At 46.7% G+C, this 18,509-nt stretch overlaps 1 protein-coding gene and 1 non-coding gene across 2 annotated transcripts in view; one reads left to right on the forward strand and one right to left on the reverse strand.

Moving 5' to 3' along the window:
• Window positions 1–18,509, forward strand: part of VWA3A (von Willebrand factor A domain containing 3A) — a 71,382-nt gene that overhangs the window by 10,039 nt on the left and 42,834 nt on the right. The window contains exons 9-21 of the mRNA XM_060261040.1: window positions 747–855; window positions 4,559–4,624; window positions 5,658–5,783; window positions 6,441–6,579; window positions 6,818–6,921; window positions 7,703–7,783; window positions 9,138–9,232; window positions 9,769–9,888; window positions 10,045–10,119; window positions 13,679–13,823; window positions 14,432–14,627; window positions 16,930–17,000; window positions 17,667–17,822. Of these exons, the coding sequence (XP_060117023.1) occupies window positions 747–855; window positions 4,559–4,624; window positions 5,658–5,783; window positions 6,441–6,579; window positions 6,818–6,921; window positions 7,703–7,783; window positions 9,138–9,232; window positions 9,769–9,888; window positions 10,045–10,119; window positions 13,679–13,823; window positions 14,432–14,627; window positions 16,930–17,000; window positions 17,667–17,822 (1,483 nt within the window). The remainder of the gene's footprint in view (window positions 1–746; window positions 856–4,558; window positions 4,625–5,657; window positions 5,784–6,440; window positions 6,580–6,817; window positions 6,922–7,702; window positions 7,784–9,137; window positions 9,233–9,768; window positions 9,889–10,044; window positions 10,120–13,678; window positions 13,824–14,431; window positions 14,628–16,929; window positions 17,001–17,666; window positions 17,823–18,509) is intronic.
• On the reverse strand, window positions 10,915–10,989 carry TRNAT-AGU (transfer RNA threonine (anticodon AGU)). Its single transcript has one exon. It is a non-coding gene; the product is annotated as a tRNA-Thr (tRNA).

The raw sequence follows: 18,509 nt of genomic DNA on the forward strand, positions 1-18,509 counted from the left end.
CGGATGATCTAGCCCAGCCCCCTGCTCCATTCAGGATCAGCCTAAAGCATCTCCAACAAATCATCATCCAGCCATGTTTTGAAGACTGCCAATGAAGGGGAGCTCACCACCTTCCTAGGTGGTTGGAGATCAGATGTTAAGCAGGGCTGACTCTAGGGAGTCCCTGGACCACCAAGGAAGTCCAGGGTTGCTGCGCAGGGGCAAGGAATGGCAAGCTATCTCTGCTCATCTCCTGCCTTGAAAATCCCCTGAGGGGTTTCCATAACCTGGCTCCCATTTGGCAGTGCAGAATCGTTATTCTTTCTTTCAAGTACATTTTATTGCAGTTTTCCCACAATATATATATAGTACGCATATACCGTATATTATAATCATATCTCAAGTATTAAGCAAAATAAACTGCATATAATGGCAAATACAAAAGATTGTAGAACTAAAACATACCAAAAGAAGTTTGCCGATAGTTTATATTAGAACTTAATAAAAAATAAGTCTCTCTGTCACTCATAGGACAAGAGCCTAACTGTTTTTCACCATTAGCTTTCTCCCTGCGCAGGAGAGCGTTGCAGTTTTAAACCTTTTGTTTAGTGCAGGGATGGCCAACGTAGGCAAAAACATCTGGAGAGCTACCGTTGCCCCCCCCCCCCGGTTTAGTGGGTTGACCACAGAGGAATACAGCAATGTCTCTATCCATTTCTGTCTTTCATTTGCTTAATTGATATTTACATGTGTATGTTCTAACCCAGCCCAGATCAGTCCTCTGAAATATTATCTGATTATATCCAACAATGTACCCTGGGGAGAGATCTGCTGATCCAAATGGTCACCTACGAGTGTAGCAGCCAGGTGCCTCCTGTAAGTTGTGCTTTTATGCTTTCTCCCACTGGATCCATACTGAAGCAGACCAGGACCCTGATGCCACTGTTGTTTGGAGTATATTTACCATGTTTCTGTATCACTTTTCAATTAAATCATTATATGCCAGAAATTCTCCCCAGCGTGGTGCCCTCTGACCCCTTTCTGGTGCCTACCAAGTATTTTTAGAAAGCCAGGTGGGGCATTTGCCCAGCAGGGCTTCTGGTTGGCCACTGAAGATCCAATTAGCTATGTAGATTGAAATGTTTCCTCAACAGCTGCCGCCGTAGTGTTGGTTTTAGTATCTCTCTCTTCTCTTTCCCAGTGTATTTTTAAAATTAGCCCCTGCACTTGGGCTTCCTTTGTGTGCGCGGCTCCACCTCACATGGCACCTACTAGGGTTGCCAGTGGAGAATTGGGGGGTGGGTGCAGGAGAAATGCCTGGAAGTGATGTAAGCATGTCAGGGACATGAGGGGATGATGCTCTGGTTTTGGGGCAAAACTCTATGGTTACCATAGAGGTTTTGCCCCCAAACCAGAGCATCACCGCTGACGTGCCTACATCACTTGTGGGTCACATCGGCATGTTGCTGAAACGCCGGGCATTCTTCCCTTTTTGGGGAGAGGTGGGGCCTGGCAGCCTCCCTGGGCCTTCCTAGTGGGTATTCCTAGTGCCTACCCACCTGTGTCAGAATTCCGAAACTGCCTCAAAGTGAAGCATAACAGAAGACAAGTGGGATCCATCAGCAGAGTTGCCAGCATGGAGATTTCCTGCGATTAGAAGCTAACTCTAGATTGCGGAGCTCAGTTCCCTGGAGAAAATGGCTGCTTTAGAAGGCGGGCTCTCTGGCGTTGTACCCTGCTGAGTTCCCTCTCCTTCCAAAACCCCACCCCCTCCCTCCCTCCCCAAAACCTTCAGGTATTTCCCCACCTTGAGCTGGGAAAGCTTATAGACCTTGGAACAACTTGGTGATGCATCACCAAGGCAAATGGCAGTAGAAACCAACAAATCAGATTGGTAAAGCAGAAATAGGGATTGGACGGACGTGTGAAGGAGGAAGGCGGCAAGAGCCGAAATGGCTTAAAGGGGATCCTCTATCTCTAGAGACAGCAGTCCTCTGAATATCGGTGCAACATCAGGGGAAGGCCTCGGCCTCTAGGTCCTGTTTGTTGGCTACCCAGGCATTTTGTGTGGTCCCACACCATCCTCTAGATGACAGCCCTTCAAGTTCTTGAAGATGGTGATCACCTCTCTGTCATCTCCTCTCTAGGCTAAACCTTATAGGACTTGGTCTCCAGACCCAGACCCTTCACTTTCTTTGTTGACCTCCTTTGGACCCGTTCCAGCTTGTCTATATCCTTCTTAAATCATGGTACCCCAAACTGAACACAATACGCAGTCTAGGTGATGCCTAACCAGAACAGAGTAAAGTGATATCACTTCACATGATCTGGACACTATACTTTTGTTAATACAGACCAAAATTGCATTGACCTTTTTAGCTGCTGCATCACGTGGCTGACTCATGTTAAGTGTATGGTCCTCTAAGACCCCTAGATCCTTTTCGCACATATTATTGCCAGAGAAGTCTCCCTCATCCTATAACGATGCATTTAATTTTTCCTACCTAAATGCAGAACTTTACATTTATCTCAGTAAAAATTAATTTCATTGGTTTTAGTCCAGTTTTCCAGCCTGTCAAGATCATCCTGTATCCTGACTCTGTCTTTTACTGTATTTGCTGCCCCTCCCCATTTAGTATCATCAGCAAAATTAATAAGCACCCAAATCAAGAAGAAGACATTGGATTTATATCCTGCCCTCCACTCCGAAGAGTCTCAGAGCGGCTCACAATCTCCTTTACCTTCCTCCCCCACAACAGACACCCTGTGAGGTGGGTGGGGCTGGAGAGGGCTCTCACAGCAGCTGCCTTTCAAGGACAGAGTCTCAGAGCGGCTCACAATCTCCTTTACCTTCCTCCCGCACAACAGACACCCTGTGAGGTGGGTGAGGCTGAGAGGTCTCTCACAGCATCTGCCCTTTCAAGGACAGAGTCTCAGAGCAGCCTACAATCTCCTTTCCCTTCCTCCCCCACAACAGACACCCTGTGAGGTGGGTGTGGCTGAGGGGGCTCTCACAGCCGCTGCCCTTTCAAGGACAACGTTTGCCAGAGCTATGGCTGACCCAAGGCCATGCTAGCAGGTGCAAGTGGGAGTGGAGAATCAAACCCGGTTCTCCCAGATAAGAGTCCGCACACTTAACCACTACACCAAACTGGCTCTCCTTTGAAGAAGAGGAGATTGGATTTATACCCCATCCTTCACTTGGAGTCTCCGAACGGTTTCTAATCTCTTTTCCCTTCCTCTCCCCACACAGACACCCTGTGAGGTAGGTGGGGCTGAGAGAGCTCTCGGAGAATTGCTCTTGAGAGGAACAGCTCTGAGAGAACTGGGACTGACCCAAGGTCACTCAGCAGGTTCATGTGGAGGAGGAGTGGGGAATTGAACCCAGTGTGTTCAGTCCATGTACTTAACCACTACACCAAACTGGCTCTTGATTATTTATGTGCATGAATTTTTTTGGCAGTTTTTGTCACGTAAGCTTAATTTCTCCCTGCGATTGCTCTGAAAATATTTTCCTGGTTATTGCCAGGAAGTGTCATGTGTTACCTGCACATAGAAATGGGTAAGGATGAACTGAGGCAACTAGAGGCAGTGTTGTGGTGTTTAGAGTGTGGGACTGGGGTCTGGGAGACCCAGGCTGGAATCCCCACTCTGCCATGGAAGCTCAGTGAACATAAGACGAGCCCTGCTGGATCAGACCAGTGCTCCATCTAGCCCACCATCCCTTCTCACAGAGTCGCCAGCCAGTTCCTCTGGAGGGCCAGCAACAGGGCCCAGAGACCGAGGCCTTCCCCTGATGTTGCCTCCTGGCTCACTGAAACTCAGAGGTTCCTTTTAGTCATCATGGCCAGTATCCACTGACAGCTCTCCTCCATGGATCTGTCTAATCCCCTTTTAAATCCACCTGTGCTCTGGTCACTGGGTGACCTCTGCCTCTCTCAGCCTCTGTAGTCTAATTCTGAGGGATCTCCAGGTCATACCTGGAGGCTGGCATCCTGTTATGTACTGAGCTGGTTGGCGACATGAAGTGACTGCACTGAATTTATTGCTCCGCAGCAGACATCCGGGAAACTGTGGGTCTGAGGAATGGAACTCTGTACAACAACCAATGAGCGGTCATGGCGCAAAGCTGGACCGCTGTGATTTGTGTATGGACTGGTTTGGGGGCGTTATTGGGGGTGTATATAAGCGGCGTCTCGGCCCCGCCATGTTGCCTTTGTGTAGTATGTAGTCACCAATAAAGTAGTCTGTGTGATCTACCAACACATCAGACCCAGTATATTTCACATCCCTAAGCTGAGCCCTTTTTGTGGGATGGGAGTATTATGAAGAGCTGGTGTCTATTCGTGGGGTTGCCACCTCTGGGTTGGAAATACCTGGAAATTTGAGGGTGGAGCCTGAGGGGGTTTGGGGAGGTGAGGACTCTGCCTTCCAAAGCAGCCATTTTCTCCATGTGAACTGATCTCTGTCATCTGGAAATCAGTTGTCCTGTCAGGAGATCTCCGGTGGTTGGCAACCATCTCAATAAGCTATCCTGCTTCTGTGGCTGATAATTTTCTCTCTTGCCATTAACACCCAGGCTGTTTTTAAAAGTGTTGCCGAAGCTGTTGGCGGCCATTATCACAGCTGCTGTACAAAAGACGAGGTAGGCCTGACTGGGGGGCTCCATTTGTGCCCCATCCACGACACTGCTCTTTTCTTTTCTTTATCTCTTTTCTTTTTTGGTATTTTTGGGTTTGTTTTGTGTATGAGTGTGCACCTGGAAGTCATGGTGGCTTCTGGTGACTGACCCCTACTGGGGGCCTGGAGGATATTTAGAGAGGTGGCTGAATAAAGCCTGCCTCTGTCCTCCGGACTGCTGGTATTCCAAGAATGTCTCCCATCCAAGTACTTGCCAGAGAAGAACCTGGAAGTCCTGGTGACCTCTGGTGGCTGACCCCTACTGGGGGCCTGGAGGACATTCAGAGAGGTGGCTGAATAAAGCCTGCCTCTGTCCTCCTGACTGCTGGTATTCCAAGAATGTCTCCCTTCCAAGTACTTGCCAGAGAAGAACCTGGAAGTCCTGGTGACCTCTGGTGACTGACCCCTACTGGGGGCCTGGAGGATGTTCAGAGAGATGGCTGAACGAAGCCTGCCCCTGCCATCCTGACTGCTGGTATTCCGAGGAGGTCTCCCATCCAAGTACTTGCCAGAGTCAACCCTGCTTCGTTTCTGAGATCTGACGAGATCATTGGGCTTGCCTGGGCTATCCAGATCAGGGTGATGCTGCTGTTTTCTGGAAGGTTCTTGGGATGCCATCTCCCCATCACTCAAGGAAATAAGAAAATGGGCAAGTTTTTTTAGAACCAATGATTTGGGCCACACATATTTTGAGATACAAGATCCAAGCATAATTTTCCCTGGGCCCTGGGCAAGCTTGCAACACTACCGGTGCCTACACACACTCTTACGAGTACAATTTGTTTTAAATGTTTGTTTGTTATGAATACAATTTGTTTGATTTCTAGAATAAAAAGAGTCATGGTCTGTAACAAGTCCTTTTGTGCTCTGGGGGCCTGACCTCCCCTTCCATTTTATTCCCACAATTCCACTATTTTGATGTCATAACAGTGGCAAGCAAGCAGTCAAAAAGAAATCTGATTGTGTTTTGTTTTCCTTTTTCGTCCTGGCGACCTCAGCGTTACGACAGCAATGATCTGGACATGATCCTTGGGGAGCGCAAAAGAGCCAAGGACTTGCTCAATGTCATAAATAAAATCTATAAGGGAAAGGTGGGCCTTGCACATTTTAGTTTAATGCCAGAGGTAAGTGCCTGATTGTTTTTTTGTTAAGACTGTAAGAGCCCTGCTGGGTTGGACTGGTGGTCCATCTAGTCCAGCAGCCTGGATTCCCCAGATCCAGCCAGATACCCCCAGAAGGCCTCCCTGTAGGGTCCAGGGGCCAAAGCCTACCCCTGTTGCAAAACTTGATACTGTACTGCCCCTGCACAGGGAGCTTCCCTTTATCCTTCATGGGTAACAGCTGCTATTATTCTCTGTACTTGCGTCTCGTCCCATTCTCCTTTTCAAGCTATCGAAGCTTAGGGGCTAAGTGAAAGAGTGCTTAATTCTTGTCCCTCCTCCCCAACAGCTTGATTAGGTGACCAGGTTCTAATTTTCTTTGAGAAGGAAAGTTCTCTTGACTGCTCTTCCCGCCCCTATATACTTTTATAAAGTTTATCACATTTTCATCTAAGATGTCTCTTTGTGGATTGAAAAGGACCACGTCCTGCAGCTTTTATTCAAAGGGAAAAGCTTCCCAACCCCCAAGCCATTTTGATTTCCGTGTTCTGCACCTCTTCTAGCTCCACGCCATCCATTGCGGGGGGGGGGGGGGTGTGCAGTGACCAGAACTGCATGGTTTTGTGTGTGTGTTTTTAATCCAGCTGGCTTGGATGGTCCCAATTTTAAGTCTCTGTTTAGAGTTTCTCAGAGGTTGCGCTGCTTCCTTCGGCCAGCTCACTGCCGAAGCCACCAAACCACGAAGGACCTCTTGTGATACAAATCCCAGATTTCCTGGCCCAAACTTCAGCAGAATGGATAAAAACCAATGGGCTGAAAGGTACGGGAAGCCAGAGGGGTTTTGTGGAATGGGTTACATTGGCCTCAGTACTTAATTGCTTGTTTATATGTGTTTGTATCTCACCTTTCTTCACCCATGGAAATTAAGGTGGCATAAGTGGCCGGGGGGGTGGTCTCCCATCCAAGCACTGACCCAGCCTTTCAGCATGGGTGCTGTTCAGACCAGCCTGGGATCTGATGGAAACAACGTGTACATTGATTTGTTTGTTTTGCTGCAGCCAAGAAGCTGAGCCTGTACCAAGTTCTGGCACCAAATGCTTTTTCCCCTGTGGAAGAATTTGTCCCTATTCTTCAGAAAACCGTGTCATCAACTCTGCTTGAAGTGAGTGGAAAAAATCCTGGTTAAAAGCTTTTTTTCAAAACCGGTTTGTGTGCTTAAAGTTTTCTAAGTCTCCATTTCTGAACCCTGAAATGTGTAGGGAATGGCAGGGTTGGGGGTGGGTGGGAGGGCTGAGGGCTGCAGACCACAGCAAGAGGGAGGAAGGGGGGCAGTAGGGGGAAGTCCATGGCGATAGATCGAGATGGGTAGCCGGGTTAGCCTGTCTGTAGCAGCAGAAAGGATCAGCAGTCCAGAAGCACCTTGAAGCCTAACAAAATTGTGACAGGGGAGGAGCTTTCATGAGTCACTGCTCATGAAGTACCTGAAGAAGTCAGCATTGACTCACGAAAGCTCGACACTGCCACAAATGTGGTTTGTCATTAAGGTGCTACTGGATGCTTGCTCTTTTCTAAGTCTCCCCCTTGTTGAGTGGTATATAATGGAACTGAATGGACTGGAATTGCTGTGAACACCTGAATCAGAAAGTATCTAATTTCCTCTTCCCTATTATCAGTCTTCACAAAAGCAGAGGAGAGAGAGGCAGCCTCCCTCTGGTCCATACATTTTGTGTTCCTGCATTTGAGCTGAGAATGGAGCCAGAGAGATGCTGCCAAGTCGGAGCTTAAGGAACATTTTGTGTTCCTGCATTTGAGCTGAGAATGGAGCCAGAGAGATGCTGCCAAGTCGGAGCCTAAGGAATGTCCACACCGTCCAGCTCTGCTTTGACTTCTCACAGGCTCAAAACAGCATTAACTCTGGGATTTTCCCTCCTTCCTCCTTTCAGAAAGCAATGATGCAGTTTGAATGGCATGATGGGACCATTAAAAACGTCCACGTAGATCCACCAATATTGTATGACTATCAGGTGAGCTCAAGGAAATGGGGATCCAGCCTCTATATTTGCCTCTGAGGCCCCAGTTTAGATGCTCTCCGTGGGCTTTACCTCCCACCATCTTTCCACTCACCGTGGGTTGACTTTCCCTTTCTGGGCCTGATCCTTTCTTCCACCCAAAAACAGAGGGTTGAGGTGACTTGTAGAGACCATGCCACCTCCCACAGCAGGCCAGCAGGGGAAGTAGCAGGGGGGCTTGAGGGGCCAGCAGTGGACCCCCTGCTGGTCTGGGACCTCAGCAGTTGCCCTGTGATACCAACCACCAATGCCAGCTCAGATTACGGTGGTCCTGGCATTGAGTGGCCAGAGTAGAAGAAGAAGATGAAGAAGATATTGGATTTATATCCCGCTCTTCACTCCGAAGAGTCTCAGAGTGGCTCACAATCTCCTTTCCCTTCCTCCCCCACAACAGACACCCTGTGAGGTGGGTGGGACTGGAGAGGGCTCTCACAGCAGCTGCCCTTTCAAGGACAGAGTCTCAGAGCGACTCACAATCTCCTTTCCCTTCCTCCCCCACAACAGACACCCTGTGAGGTGGGTGGGGCTGAGAGGGCTCTCACAGCAGCTGCCCTTTCAAGGACAGAGTCTCAGAGCGACTCACAATCTCCTTTCCCTTCCTCCCCCACAACAGACACCCTGTGAGGTGGGTGGGGCTGGAAAGGGCTCCCACAGCAGCTGCCCTTTCAAGGACAGAGTCTCAAAGCGGCCTACAATCTCCTTTCCCTTCCTCCCCCACAACAGACACCCTGTGAGGTGGGTGAGGCTGAGAGGACTCTCACAGCAGCTGTCCTTTCAAGGACAACCTCTGCCAGAGCTATGGCTGACCCAAGGCCATGCCAGCAGGTGCAAGTGGAGGAGGGGGAAATCAAACCCGGTTTTCCCAGATAAGAGTCCACACACTTAACCACTACACCAAACTGGCTCTCCAATTATATTAATAGGCCTCAAAGATACTTATCTGCTTTTTTGTGGGAGGCAGTCTCATTTAAACAAAGCCCTGGGCAAAACAAACAGATTTAATTAAAAGCTCCAAAGATGAACAGCTGCTCTGCTAGTCTCCAAGTTCACCTTCCCAGTCTCAAGGTGCAGTCATGACTTCTGAAGTCAGAGGTGAAGGACCAATAGCCTTGTGGAGGGATGTTGCAGAGAGAGGAAAGTGCTGCTTCTAGTGACTGGCAGAAGACACAACTCTCTGGCAGGCTCTCCTCAAGCCATGTTTTGGAAGGGGAGGCTTTCTTTTCAAATAAGTGCCAGGGAAAAGGGCCCACTCCCCAAGTAGATTCAGCTGCCAGTGGATGTCTCAGCTGTGCTTATGTTTTGCATGCAGAAGCAGCTGACCAGGCTGGTGAGGAGGTGTGAAAGACGCATCGAATGGCTCTCCGCTGGTAGCAGAAGGATGTGGGGAGCAGTTTGTGAAAGGAGGTACGTGAACTTTGCAAAATGTTGAAAACTTGCTTCCAGGGGGAGGTGGGCTAGTGACATCGTTGGTTTCCAGCCAACTGGTGCTGAGAGCAGTAACTTTCCACTGTGAACTCACCCAGCCTGTTTGCCGTGGGGATGGAGAGAGGACTGTACGTTGAAACAAAACCTGGTGGAGTTTGCTTCAAGGGTGCTGAAAAAGTAGGAGGAAGCAGGAAGGGGGCAGGAACCCAAAGCAGCCAACCTGATCCTGATGCAGATTTATAAGCACCCCCTGTCTGCCAGGATTTTTAGGGAGGCTTTCTCAACGCTAACAACTTTTTAAAACTTACAACAAAACAACAACTCAGCAGCAAAGTCAATGACGAAAAGCACACCAAAGCCAACAAAACCAAAGCAAAAGAATACAAATGGGTGACGAACGACCAAATGAAACAAAAACAGTCAAAGCAAGTAAAGCATGCAGCAAAAACCTAGTAAAAATATAGCAAATGGGGATAGTGAAGGCTGACTGTTCCATGCTGGCATTTCTCCTGTAGGGTTGTTCTCCTTGTCGATGTCTCTGTAGCAAATTCCCCGTACATAATTCATATCCAACATTCCCTGCGGCTCGTACTGGAGGAGCAGATCTCAAGCAAGGACTGCTTCAATATCATCGCGTAAGTAAAACTGGACAACATTTACGGTGAAGATTAGCGCTTTAGATCTGGGCCAGCCAGTCTCCTTCTTTTTAACAATGCCAAGCATCCTTAGATGGCAGCCTCCTCAGGCTGTGTTCCTTGGTGTTCACTTTTTTCATGCTATGTTCCTTGCAGTATTGGAAAAAACATTAAGCCCTGGCAACCAGAAATGGTTCCTTCACACCCAGACAACTTAGAGCGTGCCTGGAGGTAGGTAAACTTAATTTTAATTCTTCCCCCCTCCCCCAACACTCCTAAGTAAACTTTCATGGGTAAAAGGCCTGGGTTAGACTCTTTGGTTTACTTGCGTTCCAGTGAGCAGCATCTTTGGATGGTACCTGGTTGCAGGTCAGTGGGAACCACAAGGGAGCTATTCTTCTTGAGCTGACGCAGTAGGCTTGGGATGCCAAACATGCCTGGTTATCAGAACAAAGGCTGAGTCCAGTGGCACCATAAGACCAACAGAGTTTAATTCTGGGTGCCTGATGAAGAAGTGTGCCTGCACACAACAGCTTACGCCCCAGAATTCAACTCTTGTTAGTCTTCAAGGTGCCCCTGGACTCAAACGTTGTTCTATTGCTTCAGACCAACCGGCTACCCACCGGGATCTGTGCTTGGTATCAGAAACACAGGAACCATGAAAGGGATCATTAGGGGATGGGATCCCAGGTAGATGAGGCAGGGAGTGTAGAAGGGTTTCAGCACAGAATCAATGTGTTCTCAATGCTCTCGGGAGCAATGCCTGGGGAGTGTCAGCATATCCATCCTTGTGGCCAAGAAAGGAGCTCCGCTCCACATTTCCAGGAGCTTCCCACCTGAAAAATACCATTTTGCCTTAAGGAATCTGGATAGAATGAAGAACATATGAAGAACATACGAAGCTGCCTTCTACTGAATCAGACCCTCGGTCCATCAAAGTCAGTATTATCTACTCAGACTGGCAGTGGCTCTTCAGGGTCTCAAGCTGAGGTTTTTCAAGCCTACTTGGCCTTGACCCTTTTTAGTTGGAGATGCCGGGGATTGAACCTGGGACCTTCTGCTTACTAAGCAGATGCTCTACCACTGAGCCACCATCCCTCCCAAGAATGACTTGCAACCACGTTCAGAGAAGAAAGCCTTGCTTAGGGCAATGTGCTGAACACATGACATGTACTGAACACATGCTGAACACTGATCCAGGGGAGTTGATAGAGCATTGAATCTCAAAGGGGCAGACAACCACACGTTTACTTAGTTGTTTCCAGGGGAGGGTTTGATTCTTCCCAGTGCTTAGGCAGAGAAGATTTCGGAGCCCCTTAAGGAAGGTGTACTCTAACAGCTACCTCAAGGCACCCAGAGGTGGAGTTTGGGGTTCAAAATGGAATCTGAGGGCCAAACAACACATCACAATTTTTTTACACAATATATGGGCTGTTTTGCTAATACGAATACTGAAAATATTTCTTATTCCATGTACAAATAGTAAGAATAATAGTTTAGCAAATACATGACATGACATGATATATTGACATGGTAACATGAGAGTATTTCATGGGAAAGTGTGCGGACTCTTATCTGGGAGAACCAGGTTTGATTCCCCTCTCCTCCACTTGCACCTGTAGCTTTCACAGCTGTAGCTTTCACAGGAGTTGTCCTTGAAAGGACAACTGCTGTAAAAGCTCTCTCAGCCCTCCTACCTCACAGTGTGTCTGTTGGGGGGCGGAAAGTAAAGGAGATTGTGACTGCTCTGAGACTCTGAGATTCAGAGTATAAGGAGGAGTATAAATCCAATATCATCATCATCATCATCATCTTCTTCTTCTTCTTCTTCTTCTTCTTCTTCTTCTTCTTCTTCTTCTTCTTCTTCTTCTTCTTCTTCTTCTTCTTCTTCCTCCTTAACATTGTTCTCCTATCTTATCAATTTGATCTACTATAGAATACAATGTAAGTAAGCTTATAATGGCCATTATAAAGTTTTCAGGCTAACATATTTAAAAAATAGTCACAACTAGAACCCATGAGATTTTGTGTTAAATCTATCATATCTAACATACAATATTATCATATACTGGACTACCAAGCTACATATTTGATTACAGTCAGCACAGAAATAAGCTTACAATTACAGTTATATTTATATTACAGTTTACAGTTTATATTACTGATTACAGTTATATTTACATATACCACAAAAAGTTTAACTACAAGGATTAATAATAATGATGATGATGTTTCCAGTTGCTTTTGAATTCACCTTTTGGTTTTTAGTTAATATAATTTGTTGATTTTGTATAACTGCATATTCTTGCACCTTATCAATCTGGTTTTCCAGAGCTGGGCAACACAGTTTTCCACTTCTGCAAGTATTACTTTTGCTGCAATTAATATATATCTGAGCAGTGCATGCATTGTTTTATCCACATTCATTGGTAGAATTCCTAATAGCATTGGCTCTGATGTGTTAGCAAATTTGATTTTTAAGATTTTTTGAGTTTCTGTATGTATTTCTGTCCAGTATTTAAAAAAAAAATTGCAGGACCACCACATATGGTAAAAGGTACCATCTATCTGATTACACTTCCAACATAGTCCTTTGTAGGTTTTTTTTCATCTTCTCAATGTCTTTGGGCATAACATACCATTGAAACAACATTTTGTACCAGTTTTCTTTAAGTGCTTGGCTTACTGTTAATTTTATGTCCTTTGTCCATAATTTTCGCCACTGTTGAAATGGAATCTCTTTCCCAAAGTTTTGTGACCATTTCACCATACATGTCTTGACTTGTTCTGCTTATGAATCATCTTGTAATAAGGGCTTGTAAATGTGTCCTAAAAGATGTTATTTCCTGTTCAATATTATTGTTTCAAATTGAGTCAGGTTCCTCAGTGTATTTCCTTCCCGATGTTTAACTTCATTGAGTCTCAGTGAGAGGTGGAGACGTGTTAACCATTGTATCCTTTTTCCTTAATTACTTGCCAAAATTTAATTATTCCACTTTTATCAGTCATATCCTTATATGTTATGAAATCATCTTTTTCTTCTCACTTTTATTATAATAGGCATTTAATGGTGACATTAAAGGTGATGTTGGAGGGCTTATTCTTGTATTAAGTGACCACCAGTTTTTTAGCAAACTGTCTCTGATAACATGGCCAGTATTTCTCATTATGTTTTCCCAAGTGTTGTGATCCAAAGATATCTGTGTAAGCCATCTGGCAGATCTGCTATGCCTAGTTTTATCAGTCTTTTGTTTGGGTTTTTGATCCAGTCTGAGATCCAAAGTAGGCAGGCTGCTTGACAATACAGTTTATCATTAGGGGCAGCTAAACCTCCTCCTTTTTTTTTTTTATCTTGTAAGACTTTGAACACATCACAATTTTTGGCAGGTTGGATCAGTCACATGTTAGCTGCCAGTTTCTTTCTGGGAACTTGTTTACTAAGCACGCAGGCTCCCCATTTGGATGAGGACTGCTCCCGGGCTATTTTCCTAACCTGAAAGGGCCCCAAGGGTGATTTCATGCTGAGAAATCAATGCAGGAGGAAAGGCTGAAGATAGGACAGGCATCAGGGAGACAGCAAAACCGATTCTACCTCTCTCTTTTCCGAAGTAAGCTAATTTACCCCAGCTACTCGATAACAGGAAGTATAACATGCTTACTCGCCCTTTCTACCAAGTTTTGAGAAACACCGAAAGCTACTTATAGGCTCTGGAATCTGGGTTGCCATCTGTGTGCTGGTGGTTAGCAAAGCCCCCTTACAGCTTTACTGTGCTTTTTTGATCATTTCTAGATGGGTGCTGGCCCTGAAGTGTGAAGGCCCTCGGAATGTCATGAGCGCTTTCCGAAGAGCAGTGGAGGTAGATTTCAGAGATAAAGACCAACATGAGTCCCAGGGAATATACCTGCTGACTACTGGCATCCCTGATCAAGAGACGGTAAGCACGACTCCCAGGCTCTGTGGTGATAAGCATAGCCAGGACACAGAGTGTTGGACTGGATGGGCCATTGGCTTGATCCAACATGGCTTCTCTTTTGTTCTTATGTGACACAGAGTGTTGGACTGGATGGCAATTGGCCTGATCCAACATGGCTTCTCTTATGTTCTTATGTGACACAGAGTGTTGGACTGGTTGGCCATTGGCCTGATCCAACATGGCTTCTCTTATGTTCTTATGTGACACAGAGTGTTGAACTGGATGGGCCATTGGCCTGATCCAACATGGCTTCTCTTATGTTCTTATGTGACATGGAGTGTTGGACTGGATGAGCCATTGGCTTGATCCAATATGGCTTCTCTTATGTTCTTATGTGATATATCAACAACTTCTTGTTGTAGCTCCAGAACTGATGTAGGCTAGTTTTGCATGTGTAGAAGAGCTTGACACGGAAGTATGTGCCAGGGAAGATGGAACTATCTCCAGCTTGGCAGCTCTGACCCACAGCTGATTATTTTTGCAGGTCAAATAATCCTGCCAGAGTTCCAGTCCCAGAATCCCAACTCCACATGTCATTTGGGCCCTAACCTTTTCTTTCTGCCTTTTAGCACGTGATTAGCTCTTATATGGCCGAGGCCTGCAGTGGGTGTGATTTGCAGCTTCACGTCTCTCTGTTCAGCACTGACAATTTACCCCTGGATGATGACATCCCACCTCGCTATGCAAGCCCAGATGAAACGGCACTTGCTTATAAGACCATTGTACAGGCTGCTGGTGGCCAGTTTCACTGGTTTGGAGAAACAGGTATGGTGGTGGTCTTTAAAAAACATTTCTTTTTTTTTTTGTCCTACTTTACTTAGAGTTTACTCCAGCGGGTGATCCATCTTTCATCCCACATGTGCCACACAGCACATTGAGGGAGAGTTTAACTGTTCCCCTCATCTAAATAGCACCTCTCTCCTTGAAGAAGCCTCTTGGACAAAAGGAACTGCCGAGAAGTGGCCCACTCTCTATTCCTTGACTTACATATTTTTTCTCCATTTTTAAAAATGAGATTCCCCAATTCTAGAAACTGCTTTTTTAATAGACTGATTTTTATCCTTAGCCAAGGAACTAAGTGTTCTTCCCCCCCTACAGTACACTGTTTTTTTCCTTGCAAGGCCCCAGTAAGGTCAGTTAGGCTGAACCTGGCCCTTCGTCACCCAGTGAGCTTAGGTTTGCCAGCTCCATGTTGGGAAATTCCTGGAGACTTGATATCAGAGCCTACTGAGAGACCTCAGCAGGGCATAATGCCATGTTTGGTGTAGTAGTTAAGTGTGCAGACTCTTATCTGGGAGAACCGGGTTTGATTCCCCACTCCTCCACTTGCAGCTGCTGGAATGGCCTTGGGTCAGCCATAGCTCTGGCAGAGGTTGTCCTTGAAAGGGCAGCTGCTGTGAGAGCCCTCTCAGCCCCACCCACCTCACAGGGTGTCTGTTGTGGGGGAGGGAGGGAAAGGAGATTGTAGGCCACTCTGAGACTCTGTCCTTGAAAGGGCAGCTGCTGTGAGAGCCCTCTCCAGCCCCACCCACCTCACAGGGTGTCTGTTGTGGGGGAGGAAGGGAAAGGAGATTGTAGGCCGTTCTGAGACTCTGTCCTTGAAAGGGCAGCTGCTGTGAGAGCCCTCTCCAGCCCCACCCACCTCACAGGGTGTCTGTTGTGGGGGAGGAAGGTAAAGGAGATTGTAGGCCGCTCTGAGACTCTGTCCTTGAAAGGGCAGCTGCTGTGAGAGCCCTCTCCAGCCCCACCCACCTCACAGGGTGTCTGTTGTGGGGGAGGAAGGCAAAAGACATTGTAGGCTGCTCTGAGACTCTGTCCTTGAAAGGGCAGCTGCTGTGAGAGCCCTCTCAGCCCCACCCACCTCACAGGGTGTCTGTTGTGGGGGAGGAAGATAAAGGAGATTGTGAGCCACTCTGAGACTCTGTCCTTGAAAGGGCAGCTGCTGTGAGAGCCCTCTCCAGCCCCACCCACCTCACAGGGTGTCTGTTGTGGGGGAGGAAGGGAAAGGAGATTGTTGGCCGTTCTGAGACTCTGTCCTTGAAAGGGCAGCTGCTGTGAGAGCCCTCTCCAGCCCCACCCACCTCACAGGGTGTCTGTTGTGGGGGAGGAAGGTAAAGGAGATTGTAGGCCACTCTGAGACTCTGTCCTTGAAAGGGCAGCTGCTGTGAGAGCCCTCTCCAACCCCACCCACCTCACAGGGTGTCTGTTGTGGGGGAGGAAGGTAAAGGAGATTGTAGGCCGCTCTGAGACTCTGTCCTTGAAAGGGCAGCTGCTGTGAGAGCCCTCTCCAGCCCCACCCACCTCACAGGGTGTCTGTTGTGGGGAGGAAGGTAAAGGAGATTGTAGGCCGCTCTGTGACTCTGTCCTTGAAAGGGCAGCTGCTGTGAGAGCCCTCTCAGCCCCCCCCCCACCTCACAGGGTGTCTGTTGTGGGGGAGGAAGGGAAAGGAGATGGTGAGCCGCTCTGAGACTCTTCGGAGTGGAGGGCGGGATATAAATCCAATATCATCTTCTTCTTCATGGAGCCCAGCCTCCAAAGCAGCCATTTTCTCTAGGGGAACTGATGTCTGTGAGATCAGTTGCAATTCTGGGAGATCCAGCAGGGCCGTAACCAGCAGGGGGGCACTGCCCCCTATAGAATCTGCAGCAGCACTCCCAGTCTTCTCCCCTGCTGGCTATGGTCCTGATCTCTAGGCCCCACTTGGAGTTGGCAATCCTTTTAGCGTCATTGTTGAACTTAGGTCTTCCTGGCTGCAGTTTGTCTAAGCACTATATCACACTGTGGAATAGTAGAATTTTAAATCTCTTCCCTCCCAGTAATTTCTTTGTTTAACTTGCCACCGTTACGCCTAGCTGGGCCTTCATGAGAGATAAATATTCCCAGAATGTCCCTCACAGTATCTAAGCAAGAATATCTCTGGGGTTGCCATGATCAAATTTGCAAGCTGTTTTCTTGTGGGGAGTTGATTATGTATTGGTTTCTGAGTTTAACTCATTTGCTAGCAGCACTGAAGTGTTCTGCTTCCCCCTTTCATATTGCATTCTGCCGCTTTGTCTCGGGTGGGCAGGCATCTATGAAAGCGATGACATCAGCAGCATCCTCTCTGAAATGGAGAAAGCAGTCAGCTATTCCCATAAGGTAAGCATTCAAGAGGTAACAATTTCTCCTCAGAAATGGCTCCAGAGTAGTCGTTCAGGAACTGTTTGGCCACCTCTAGAAGCTAAGCTTTACATGGAAACGTAAGTATTCAAGAGTTTTTCCTTTGTTTCGCCCCTTGTTTTTTGAACTGAAAAAAGAGAGTGCTCAAGAGGCATTTTGTTGAGGTAAACACATGAAATGTGGAACAGAAATGTGTGTTCTGAATCGATATACTTCCATCTCTTACTTCCAAGTGTTTGGAAATATGAATTTCTTTCTTCGGTTTCAAAGTTCAGCAGCCTCAACTTGTGACCATATAGGAAGCAAACCTTCCCCTTTCTTTAGACACTAAAACCAAACAACCCATCTCCCCAAAGCAAAAAGCCAATCCCACCTCCAATGGGATTGGCAGCTAATGGCAGGCTCATTGTGATTGGTTGTAGCCCCTGTGGCTGGCAGCCATTAGCCCTAACTCCCATAGCAGCCATTTTGTGGTGGCTCCCGCTACCCCTTCTCATAATTTCAAAAATGTCTGTAAATTCAACAAGGTTGGGAACTCATGACCTACACAGTAGCTTCTGCATAACATGAATTAATAAGAATACTGTAAAATATTCATTGAATTTGCTTGCAACTGGACATCTAAGCTCAACTTTTTCATTTCAGTGCGCCTTGCTAGTGAAATCCTTAAAACAACGATCAGGAACTCATCCAGCTGATAAGTTGATTACTGAGGAGAATCTAATATTAGAGAGAAGGGAGAAAAGCAGACCACAGAAGTTACCATTTCCAAAACCGACTGCCCTCACTCTTGCCAGAATGGTACGGTTCAATGGCTCAATTTTTAAGATGAAATCTGGTTTAATCAGCGCCTTTATCACCATCATAGCCTTGAGACAGAAAAAGTATATTTGTGTTCTCTGGCCTTAATATCCCTTCATTAAGTTGTCAGTTTTACTCTTCAGATAGTTTTGGAAAATGCATATTAGGAGTGTGCATTTGGCTAAATTGAAGCTGAATAATTATATAAAAAAAATACCTTATCAGAATTTTCTGAATATTATTTCAGCCGGATATTTCTTTGGTCATCCTTCAGCTATCCAGAATGGCCAGTTCCCAAAAATCCCAAAAATATTTGGGATTTTTGAGGACCACTGGATAGTCATAGTTAATCAGCATCTAAAGGGACTGCAGTGAATTGAGCTCTTTGAGGTGTTTAAAGGAACTGCAAGCCCTTTAAACATCTTCAGAGTTTACTTGTGGAGTCACACCACTCACACAGCTTAGGGAAAGCATTTAAAAGTCCCTTTAAATGCCCTTTCCCTCATCCATTGAAACTAATAGAGGATGGAGACACCTTCTTTGGGGGCCTATAGAATTGGGCTCAATGATCCAATCTTTTTCAAACTTTGAGGGGTTTTCTTAAAGAGAAGCACCAGGAGCTATGCTGCAAATTTGGTGCCCATACTTACAAATAACAGCTCCTCCCTCCAAGCCCCAGATACCCCC

This window comes from Heteronotia binoei, chromosome 20 (assembly GCF_032191835.1).
Source record: "Heteronotia binoei isolate CCM8104 ecotype False Entrance Well chromosome 20, APGP_CSIRO_Hbin_v1, whole genome shotgun sequence".
Lineage (NCBI taxonomy): Eukaryota > Metazoa > Chordata > Lepidosauria > Squamata > Gekkonidae > Heteronotia > Heteronotia binoei.